The 12,835-nt window shown below is 34.1% G+C and overlaps 1 protein-coding gene across 4 annotated transcripts in view; it reads left to right on the top strand.

Annotated features, from left to right (window-relative positions):
* grm2a (glutamate receptor, metabotropic 2a) overlaps positions 1–12,835 on the top strand; it is a 90,341-nt gene that overhangs the window by 57,256 nt on the left and 20,250 nt on the right. For 3 of the 4 annotated variants that reach the window (XM_021476790.3, XM_005166117.6, NM_001302225.1), the window contains 1 exon segment: positions 11,232–12,069. In XM_021476790.3, coding sequence (XP_021332465.1) covers positions 11,232–12,069 — 838 coding nt within the window. 4 annotated transcript variants of the gene reach the window in all.

The following is a 12,835-nucleotide window of genomic DNA, read 5'->3' as shown; positions in this document are numbered from 1 at the left end:
GTTTGCTTATTTTAACATCCTGATTCCCTTGTTTTTTGTATTTTATTAGCCTAAATAACCATAAACTGAATAGCCGGGTCCGTCTTGTTTTAGGTTCCCCTTGAAACATATCCGTTGTGTTCCAAGCTATTTAAAAATGCAGCATGTTTTCATAAATTGTTTCCAATTTGAGTAAATGTAGCATGTTTATGTAAATTGTTTCCGTTTTGAGAAAATGTAGTGTGTTTTCGTAAATTGTTTCCACTTTAAGAAAATGTAGTTCGTTTTTGTAAATTGTTTCCGTTTTGAAAAAATGTAGCATGTTTTTGTAAATTGTTTCCATTTTGAGAAAATGTAGTGCGTTTTTGTAAACTGTTCAATAGTATCTGGATGCAGCCTTTATGGTGCAAGCTGAGACTGCATCACTCAGCGATGCAATGTCAGACACAATGCACTCAAATAGAGCTAGTGACGTCACTGTGATGGTTAGGGTTAGGTGAGGGGTTAGGTGAACCCATTAAAAAGCATTGCACTGCATCAGGTCTGCAGCCAGACCCCTCTCAAATTGTTTGCATTTTGAGAAAATGTGTGTTTTCGTAAATTGTTTCCGCTTTAAGAAAATGAAGTGCGTTTTTGTAAATTGTTTCCGTTTTGAGAAAATATAGTGCGTTTTTGTAAATTGTTTCCATTTGATGAAAACGGAGCGCATTTTCGTACATTGTTTCTGTTGTGAGAAAATGTAGCGTTTTCGTAAATTGTTTCCATAGTGAGAAAAGGTAGCATGTTTTATTAATTTGTGTGCGTTGTGAGAAAATGTAGTGTTTGTTTCATAAATGTGTTTGTGTTGTGAGGATTTGCAGCATGTGTGCTGTCAAACAGATGAAGATTTTTTCTTATTTTTCTGTCATTTTTTTGTAATTGCTTGTGTTTTCTTAAATTGCAGCACGTTAAGCTCTCAGCCACCATAAAAAAGTGCTATAAAATATTAATTATCTAAATTTTAATAAATATTGTTATCTTAATAGTTGTAAAAAGATGTCATTACATACACATTTAAATATGTTAAATAAATATATTTACCATCATATAGAATGATGAGGTGCATTGAATCATCATCACAGAGTAACTTATTTATTTATTTTTACTGACAGTTCTAGATTTTAATTTGATATTTTTTTTTCTCTCATTTCAAAGGGGGAGGGTGGGTGGGGTTGGGTGTATATAAAAGTTTATGTTACAAATAAAGGCTTTATTATCATCATCATCATCATTAAATATAGAATCATGAACAATGTATCACATAATAGAAATTGTTGCAAATGTCAAATACCAAACAAACAGTATGTCCACTTCTTCTGCCAAACACAAGAGTCGTCCTCTTCTCCAGAATAATTAATCCACTTAACAGCCAACTCTTCTGTCTGCAAATCCATGTGGCTGGTGATTTTCTTAATTAAATCCAAGGCTGTGTCTCGAAGGCAGACTCTCAGCATCATGACATTATGAAAAAGGGCATTAGCTCCATATCTAATGTGTTTAAGTCACACAAAGCCATTTGGCATAATAGGAAAGTGACCCCCAGCTAATCAGCACTAATCAATTGGATTGAAATGCTCCTCAAAATATGATTGAAATTCCTGTTGGGAACATTATGCTGGTACTATATCTGAGACCAATTTGAATTCTGAAACCTTTGATGATCTTTTAGTGTCAAGACGCAGCCATCTGCTTTTTAACACAAGAAACAAGTAACAATACAGCATAAAACAGTCCTACAGAGTTGTAAAAAGGCTATTTCTGGCTGAAATACATTTTAAATATATGCTAAATAAATTTTATAATAAATTATAATATAAGCTAAATGTTTTTTTTTTTTTTAAACTGGGAGTGTATCATTAGGAGTCGGGTGATAAGCGAGTTGAAGGTCCAAATACAGCTGAGTCATGCAGGCAATGGTCAAAACAGGAACAAACAGTATTATAAGGAGAATTCAAAAGCGTCATCTTGGTTAACAGTACAACAAGGCAAGGATCCAGAAAAAAAGTCTAGATAATAGAATACTTTGAAATGTTACAGTAAACCATCAACAACAAGACTCAGCAGTGTATGTGTGTCTGTGCGTATGTGTGTGTGAGGGGTGAATATATAATCCACGTAATCAGTCTATGATTTGTTTCCAGCTGTGTGTGTGCAATCAGGGAGAGAACTGGAACTGGTGTGTATGTGAGGTGCATGATGGGATTTGAAGTCCAGTTTTATGACAGATTTGTAGTTTTCCAGCGATCTGCAACTGCTAGATCTTTGGTGATTGTGACAGTGAGGCTCAGTGAAATACATTAAAGAAATTTAGAATGTATATAATTTGAAACTTAAAATATGAATATTAATGTATTTTAGGGCAAAGAATGTACATTTCTAACCTTACAATAGATTGAATGTGTCAATTATTTTAAAAAATATGTAACTTATATATATAAAATGGCAAAAAATTAATTTATTTTTGGTATTTGTTTGTATATTTTAAATCATTTTATATTGAAAAGTGTTGGTGTAGTACAGGATTATATATATATATATATATATATATATATATATATATATATATATATATATATATATATATATATATATATATATATATATATACATACATACATATATATATATATATATATATATATATATATATATATATATATATATATATATATATATATATATATATATATATATATATATATATATATATATATATATATATATATCTATATCAGAATATCAGAATAATTCTATTTTTCAACTAAAGAAAGATTATAATTCACCAAAACAACTGGATATACTTAAGAAAAGAGTTAATAATCTGTGGATTTCTACGCGCACATATTCTGTGTGGGCCTATGGGCCTACTAATAACCTTATCATTACATATCAAATGAAACTTCTGAACCTAATTATAGGAGCCTAATAGAAAATGCTCATTTACAAGAAAAGAGGTCTGATGGATTTAGAGGGTTTTGCATCTGAACTCTTCACATATCTGTCTATAGACAGACAGACAGACAGACAGACAGACAGACAGACAGACAGACAGACAGACAGAGAGATAGATAGATAGATAGATAGATAGATAGATAGATAGATAGATAGATAGATAGATAGATAGATAGATAGATAGACTAGGTGTATTTAAAAAAAACTAAACTAAAATATTTAGTTTGACTCAAAATTAAAGCATTAAGAGTTTACTTTTTGTTGTGTATGCACTGAGGTTTATGTGGATTACTATTTAGTCTAGTAATTTAATTACTTTCTAATTTACATTTAATTAAATTAAAGTAATTTAATAATTGCATTTTAATTATAATTGTAATTAGTAAATAATTACTTTAAATACATCCTTCCCTACAATGTTTGTGAAATATTCACCGTGGTGCTTTGTCCAAAAATGATGGTAGCTACCTGTTGTTTTTAACTTGTTTGCACACTCATACTTATCAAGCTGTAAATGTACGAACTGGAGAAAATAATCTTTCATCCCACCGTTAATTGCAGCTTTCTAATGTAGCGCATAAGAAATGTCAACAGACAGAACCAGCGTTTCAATTAAAAACCCTGAACGTAATCAATAAATAAGCATGAGCACCTGCATGCACTTCAGACTGATGGCAGTAAATGCCGAGCTACTGTATACAAAGCTGGCTAATGAATACAAGACTGCTATTAAATCTAATTTAAGAGCAAATTAAAAAATGGACCGTAATTAAGAGGTGATTAGAGCATAGACTGCAATTTAGATAATTACTGATAGTCTCCAGTTATATTTCTGAAACACCCATGGCGTTACTTAGATGCACGCAACAACTTATCCATTAAAAATTCACTTTTAAATAAACATGTTGTTGATTCACCTTGCAGTGTGGAATCAAAGTAAAGGACGCGTGAAGGAAAAAAAAAGGTATAAAACAGAAAGCAAATCTGGCAGCTGTCTTCTAATACTTTTAAGCACAGACAGCCTGACTCGTCACAGAAGGAGGATTTTGGTTTAAGTTAATGTTATATGACATGAAACCGTCAGATAGGCTGAGGTAGGAAACCTCTGGGGAACAAAGTAACAACATTAACCTCTGCTTCTCAAAGGCACCCTTCTTTTTCAGTCCAACTTGTTTCTATAGCAACAGATATGAAAAATGTATGCTGAACTTTTCATATTGCGTCTCTCTGATATCTGTACGTAAACGCCGCTGGAAATTCCTACATATGAGATGAATGAATCTGCATTGGTCATACTGTGAATAACAGACTTTCATTAAGGTTATCTGTAAAACTTCGTAATTCTGCTCTTATTAGATTTTCATATAGTGTTTTATTAAACAGAATATTTGATTTGGTCAGTCGCTGGATACTGCATTTGATATTTGCTATAATAATCTCTGTCATGCAGTATTAATCAGCTCACAAATTTTTATCTGGGTTTTTTGTCTGTATAATTATTTTTTTGGTGAACAAAATAATAGAGCTTGATCACTTTATCATGCTTTTTTTATCATTATTTATTGTATATCATATATGTAATGACCAGCGTACCATGGTGGTTGATATTAACAATTTGTACTCCACCTATCAGAACTGCAAGATGCTAACTAATAATTTCTGTGGGAAAAAAAATGAAAATTGTGAGACGTAAACTCAGAATTCTGAGAGAAAAAATGTGAGAATTGTGAGATGTAAACTCAAAATTATGAGAATAATCTTGATAAATGTGAGGTGTAAAATCATAACTACAAGAAAAAAGTAAGAATTACAAGGTGTAAAATCATAATTATGAGAAAAAATTTAAAAAATGTGAGGTGTAAACTCATAATTATGAGGAAAAAAGAATTACAAGATGGAACCTCAAATTTATGAGAATAATCTTAAAAATTTAAGGTTTAAACTCAACAGTCAACTTTATCTAATGAAATGAGTGTAGGTAACTCAAAATTGACTGAAAGTTAATTCTTCTCATTTGAAAAGAGTTTTGAACTCAGTGTTGAAGGTAATGAGTTAATTAAATACCTCATTACTTCAATTAAATAGAGCAAGTTTGCAGTACTCATAGATTTGTTTTTTTTTTTAACTCAAATTGTTTGTAGCAATTGGTTTCCTCAAACGGTTTGAGTTGCCTTAACTTATTGGGTTTTACAGTACTCAGTTGGTTTGAGTACTCTTCATTTATTAGGGGTTTACTGTGCTCAAAATGTTTTGTTTACTCAAATAGATTAAATTTACAGTACTCATTAAGATTAGTTTTGAACATAAATGGTTTGTTGCAATTGCTTTCCTCAAATGGTTTGATTTATCTTCACCTTTCTGGTTTAACAGGGTAATTATGATAAAAAAAAAAGTGAGAATTGGAGAAGGGAAACTAAAAATTCTGATAAAAATCTTGAAAAATGTCAGGTGTAAACTCTTAATTCCCTTTTTCCCCCTCATAATTATAAAACATGAATGTGAAGTGAACATAATTATGAGTAAAAAAGTGAGAATTACAAGATGGAAATTCAAAGGTATAAGATAAATCTTGGAAAATGTAAGGTGTAAACTCATATTTATGAGAAAAAAGATAATTACAAGATGGAAACTACAAATTATGGGATAAATCTTGAAAAATGTGAAATGTAAACTGATCATTATGAGAAATAAAGAGAATTACAAGATGGAAACTCAAAATTATTAAATGAATCTTGAAAAATGTGAGGTTTAAACTTATAATTATAAAAAAGAGAGAATTACAGGATGGAAACTCAAAATTATGAGAAAAATCTTGGAAAAATGTAAGGTGTAAACAGATTAAATTATGAGGAAAAAAAGAGAATTACAAGATGGAAACTCAAAATTATCAGAGTAATCTTTAAAAATACAAAGTGTAAATAAGGAAAAAGTGATAATTACAAAATGGAAACTCTAAATTCTGAAAAAAATTCTTTAAAATGTGAGGTGTAAACTCATAATTGTGAGAAAAAAGTGATAATTGCAAAATGGAAATGGAAAATTCTGAGAAAATAAGTGAGAACTGTTAGATGAAACTCAGAATTATACAAATTTTTCTTTTTTAAATTGCATTTATAAAGTAATTATAAGGAAAAAGTGAGAATTACGAGATAGAAATTGAAAAAGTGAATATTATTATTAATATTCTGTTAATATTTAAAGCATTATAAGGCTTTTAAAAGCATTTGTTTAAGTTTAACGCTGCATGCATTTCTAGCACATTGCAAGCTCAGAAAAGCAAGCCGTTGCAGTTCATTCATATGGAAGTTGAGCATAATGACTAGCATTGACACTAATCGTTCATATAAATGAATTGAAAATGCTCGCAATGCAAACACACCATAAGAGCACTTAATCGCATCGTGGCTTATTTTGCAGTGAAAACCAAATGTTAGCATTGTTGTGAACAGCATTAGCAATCTGAGGCTGAGCTGTGTTGCATAGTCAAGCGTGTTATTAATATTAACGCAAACACGCTTTCATGTCTTAGCAACCATAAAATCAGTTGAAAATGGCTCTTGTATGCATTCCTGAGGTAAAGCACTTACAGTAAGTAGGCCAGTGTGCAATAGACATTTTACTACCATCATATCAGACAGGTATTCCTAAGTGGCTGTTTAAGTACATCAGGTAAGGCAGTTACATTAATAATTTGTTGCCTTTTGTTTGAAAGAGAAAGCCAGGAGGATGTGAAGAGTAGCTTTGGCCTTGGCGCTCTATTATCTTATTAATGATTTCTTTATCCCCCTCATTTTGGTCAATAGTTTCATTAATTTGATCACTTTGCATTCATACATAGTGCATACTGCAACTACTTTTACAATTTTGACAGATTTGAAATTAAATTTAAAGGAACGATAATGTTGGGTCTGTATCATAGACTGACAGTATCTGTGACATCACCCATAGGTTTCTGAAGGACGTAAATAAAGCTACATATGGGCGTGGCTAGGGCTGTGCAATTAATCTAAACTCCGATTTCGATTTTGGCTTCTAACGATTATGAAAAACCATTAATCGAGATAAACGATAATCGCCCCCTTTCGAGTTGTACACATTTGTTGCTATGCAAAGCTCAGATCCACGTGAAAATGGCTAAAAGCATGTGCTGTAATGACCGCGGCCTTACAGTATGTGTCAGAAGCATGCGGTCAGCCTTCATCCTCAATCGCACACTGGGACGAGCAGAGCCTACAGCTACTGTATTCAATCTGTCAGATTCTAAAGTGCATTACAGGTTTAAAGAAAAAAAAAGATAAATTATCTCAAATAAAACAAATATATTTTATTAATATGGTATATAAGTATATAATTTCACTCACCTGGGAAACCACGTGAATGGTTTGTGAACACAATTAAGTGCACACAGCATGCCATATTAGCTGATAACTGTTATTCGTAATGATTCCAAAAGGCAACTGACTGTGTGAAGCCACATAAAACAAAACAAAAATATGACGTATATGCCGAGTTCAGAGGCTAATCAGCCGGAATCAGCTGAGGTGACGAGACAGCGACCAGCGAGACCTCAAGTGACCACTCAAGTGGCCACGCCATTAATTATGCAGACTTAATATAACTCAATATAAACAAAATGGATGAGTTATAAAAAAAATCACCCACTCACAGTTGTCATGAAGGGTTATATTAGCTATACGATACAAAATTGTTCTTTGCACCAGGCTGTAAACAGCTTTTTTTCTGCTGTAAAATTGGCCATTTTAACAGTGGGCTCAATAGAAATTTGCTCTACTATGGAGCCAGGCCTAGCGGAATTTCCATGAATTGCAGTTTTAGTTACCTCCGTACTTGCTTCACGAGGGAGAGTGGGAGGTTGTCGCTTGGTCTGTAAAAGTAACACAGTCTCACAACAATAACTTTTTGATGTAGTGGCTAATTCGGATGAATTCGTATGATCTCATTGATTGAACTTAGCACAATTTATCTCCCAATGACGGTTGGGTTTAGGGGCGGGGTTTGGTGCCATGCCTCCTTTTTATAATCGTACAATTTCATATGACTGAACTTTCACAAATTTGTATGCATTAGCCACTGAACCGACAAAACGTTAAATAGTTATGTTTCCTCGTGAGATCAGGCTAGTGTATGAGGGTACATGTAACAGAAAAAAACCTTCATCTTAAGAGCACTTTAGAACTTGAATTATATTATACATATTTTACACTACATGTAATTTAATATTTGATCAATATATTTGTATTCTTATGCACGGGCTCATTCAACCAATAAGCAAGGTAAGCATCCACTTAGGGGACCCTAATAAATATCTAGAAGTATAAATTATACCTATAAACTATATAAAACCATATTTTGTATCGTGAGAGTTAAACAAATACAATTTTAACGTAATTAAATATACTTTAGTATACAATCAAATATAATAATATTATAATAACGTAATGTTATGTAAACATAATGATTTTACAAAATATAATATTCATCATAGAGCAGTCTAGTCTATTTATAAAATTTATATATATATATATATATATATATATATATATATATATATATATATATATATATATATATATTATTTTTAGTTGTAAATTCAGATTAAGAAAGCTAATTATTTAAAATGTTGAAAAGAAGACTGATTAATATAAAAAACAGCAATATTAATAAATATTAAATAAAAGTAGAAAGCATGCATTTCAGGACTTGGGCCCCATGGCTGGAATTGCTTAGGGCCCCCAAATCTCTAAATCCACCCCTGTTCTTATGTACTTGCATATTCACAATGCTTTTGTTGCATGATATAATTATGTCAAGCTGTATTATAAAAATAATTCCTTGCATTCTTTTCTGGACACTCAAAATGCTTTACATATTTTTTGTGGAGAAACTCCTGATTCACCACCAATGTGCAGCATTCACCAGGATGACACAGCAGCCATATTTACATCACATGTTGACATATACTGTAGTGAGAAAAAGATTTTTTATACATATATAAATTCGCTGCTGGCCTCTACTTGCTGGTGTTTCATAGGTTTTCCTAGGTTTCTAAGGAACTGCCTAAGGCAAAAACCTTAAGGTTTGACTGGATATTACAAGATCACAAAAGTAACAGACTCACATACAGCAGGTTTACTGTGTGAAACCTTTCACTGTGCAAAAGCATATACTGTAGATGTAGTTCTTTAGTGTCCAAGCAAAACATAAACAAATGAGTAAAAAAAGGTGTATTGTGCTGCAAGTGGGAAAACACCCTTAAAGTTTAATAACCGCAAAAATAGATAACCACAGTTTCATGAATTGCTGCTGACAATGCTGTGTAATGTCAGATATAGAGATGTTGATAGGGTTTCCGGAAGTAATTTCCTTCGTCTTATATTATTTCATTAAGAAAATGAAAATGGGAAGCCTCCCCATTATGCCTTAGACAAGTAAGAAGGGTGAGACTTACTAATCACAGCTGTATGCTAAGCATCTAGTGAACTGCTCTAATTTGTTTTATCAGAGGAATTACATTCTCGTGCTTAGTCCTAAGTGCCAGACATAACCCCCTTTTGACTTATAACTGCCGTTTTCAGCTTTTTTCTGTATATCATGGGACATTTTTCTTTTTCTTGTGTCTTATACACTATATATACACCTATACACAAAGTAAGTACAATGACATTAAAAATATTTTTTAAGAGTTTACACTTCGCTAATGATTGTTTATAAAGTAAGTTTGGTATGCTGTCCTGGGAGATAGCCCTGAGCTCATAAGATCCTCAAGCCTGGGGCTCCCTCCTGTTTGCAGAGTGAGAGGGAAGTATGAGCTCATGTAGATCTTGAGAACTCCCCTTTATTTAGGGCTAATGACAAATTATAAATTGCTCTATGGATGTACTGCTGGTTAAGAGCTTGAATGTATAGTGCTGATTTATTATAGTATAGTACTATAGTATAGTGCCACACAGAAACGTCAACTGGCCTGTTAAGGACCTGAAGCAGTGATGTTCTTGCTGTGAGGCAAAAGTGGGCCAGTGTACCACCCTATAAAGGGAAAGGAGGAGGAGTAGGGGTGGAAGGGGGATTCTTCAAGGTGAAGATAATTGAAGTGAGAAACTTTATTTATTGTGAGTTAGGAGTCATCTGATTGGTGAATCATACGTTAGCTAATACAGAACTAACCATGATCAATCATAAGCAGGGGCAGATCTTGTAATTTATGATACATATGCTGGAATAGTTGGTGGTTTATTTCGCTGTGGCCACCACTGATAAATAAGAGAATAAGCAATAAGGATAATGATTGAATTAATGAATGAATGAGAAAACCCTTAAAATACTAGGTAATTGAACTGTGCTTATTTATAAAAAATATGACAAATATATTTAAAGTAAAGTCAACTTCATGCTTTAAAGCAATAGGTTTAGTGAAGTTTATTTATAAACCAATTTGAGAAGATCACATGCTTACGATTGACCACAGCTGGTCCCTCATTAGGTTATGCATGACTTACAAATCGATGATTGGTGGAAGAGGATCCCCTACTCCTTCTTTCTTTTCCTAGAAAATGGCGTCCCAGTGTTTACCACTGTTGCCTCACAGCCAGAATGTCACTGGTCCAAGTCTCTAACAGGCCAGTCAACGTTTCTGTGCAGAGTTTACATCTCCACATCTCCGGTTTCCTCCCACAGTCCAAAAACTTGCAACATAGGTAAATTGACCAAACCAAATTAACACCCTAGATGAGCTCTTAATCAGCAGTGTAATTTTCCGCAGCAATCTCTAATGTGTCATTAGCCATAAATAAGTTCAGCTTAAATAGTTCTCGAGACCTACCTGAGCTCAAACTTCCCTCTTCCCCTGCAAACAGGAGGGAGTCCCAGGCTCGAATAACTTATGAGCTCAGTGCTCTCTCCCAGGACACCATGCCAAACAGGCTTTATAATCAATCATCAGCTGAGTGTGAACTCTTGAACTCCTTTTAATGTAAGGAAACAAATAGCTTTTTACAGTGTAATAAACATCAATTTAAAAAAATGAAATCAGAATCTATGTCTAAAATAGAACTGCACTGACAGATAGCACCATTTTTAAAGCAAAGAAACAAATAGCTTTTTACAATGTAATAATATCAAATCAGCATCTAAGTCTAAAATAGAATTGCACTGAGCCACCACCTGCAAATCACAGTGTAAAAGTGTGCCCATTTACACACTTGACTAGTTTCTCATCAGTTTTTTCACTTGTCCTTTTTCAGGTGGCCAATCTCCTACGCCTTTTCCAGATCCCTCAGATCAGTTATGCCTCCACCAGTGCAAAACTGAGTGACAAATCCCGCTATGATTACTTTGCCCGGACTGTACCTCCTGACTTCTACCAAGCCAAAGCCATGGCTGAGATCCTACGCTTCTTCAACTGGACGTACGTCTCCACTGTGGCCTCAGAGGGAGATTACGGCGAGACGGGCATCGACGCCTTTCAGCAAGAAGCTCGGGCCTTACAAATCTGCATTGCAACATCTGCCAAAGTCAGTCGCTCCATGGACCAATACAGTTATGATGGAGTGATCAGATCTCTGTTGCAGAAGTCCAACGCTAAAGTGGTAATCCTGTTCACCAGAAGTGAAGATGCAAGAGAGTTGTTGGTCGCTGCGAAGCGAATGAATGTCTCCTTCATCTGGGTGGCCAGTGATGGATGGGGAGCGCAGGAGGTTGTGGTGAGAGGGAGTGAAAGTGTTGCGGATGGAGCTTTTACTATTGAGCTTGCGTCATATACCATCCCTGAATTCGCAGCGTACTTTACAAACCTCAATCCGTATAACAACACACGTAACCCGTGGTTCAGAGAGTTCTGGGAGAACAAATTCCAGTGCAGTCTGCATGATATTACCTGTGGGAAACATTCTCTTCGGGATGGTAAATTCGAGCAGGAGTCTAAAATCATGTTTGTGGTGAATGCAGTGTATGCTATGGCCAATGCGCTTCACCACATGAGGCAGGCATTGTGCGCCAATAGCACCAAACTTTGCAGTGCCATGAAACCTGTGAACGGGAAAAGGCTGTATAAGGACTACATCCTGAAGACAAAGTTTGATGGTGAGTAAAAAAATATATAGATTATGTCATTTAAGAATACTTGGAATTGGTGATTAGGAGAATTGACCCTTCGCTAAGCCACGCCCAAAAACCGCCATCCACCAATCGTGGCTTAGCAACTGTAGCTACATGCAGGGGCTCTGTCAAACTTTCAAGCTAGTGCATATGGATTGTGCAAATCTGATACCCGGTCTCCTTAAAGTTTGGACGGGATGGTGGAATTTTTTACCTTTTCAAAACCTAAAATCCAAGAGGAGAAATGCCAGCATGGATCAAGCTGTGTGAGGGGCGCTAAAGGAGCAGAGCTAAGTTGGTTTTGTTTTGATATTCCTGACACAGTCAGTGATAGACAGACGGCAATACCTCACACACCTCTTAACTGTGATCTAAACTGTGTTTCCTACAAAACACAAAGCTGGTTATGTTTTACAGCTGTCTTATTCTTTTTTTTCCGCTTGATATTATGAGTAATGCAGAGTTTAAGCCTTCGCCATAACGTTAGTAACATAGTCATACTAATAGCGAATAGATCATAATGACATGAGTTATTAATCCGGAAAATACAAATCTGCGAAACTGTTGCTAACTTGACTGAACTTAATATTTCCATCTATTTCAAGCTACGAACATTTAAAATTACAAATCAACAAAACAAAACCGAGATATGATCACAGACTGAGCAGCTGCGATCAAAATACTTTACCCCCAGCTGTTTTTCAGTCATTTATAAAGAGCACACAAACATACTGACAGTAATAGGTAACTT

This window comes from Danio rerio, chromosome 6 (assembly GCF_049306965.1).
Source record: "Danio rerio strain Tuebingen ecotype United States chromosome 6, GRCz12tu, whole genome shotgun sequence".
Classification (NCBI taxonomy): domain Eukaryota; kingdom Metazoa; phylum Chordata; class Actinopteri; order Cypriniformes; family Danionidae; genus Danio; species Danio rerio.
The sequence above is the reverse complement of the archived record's forward strand: the minus strand, read 5'-3'. Positions and strand labels throughout refer to the sequence as shown.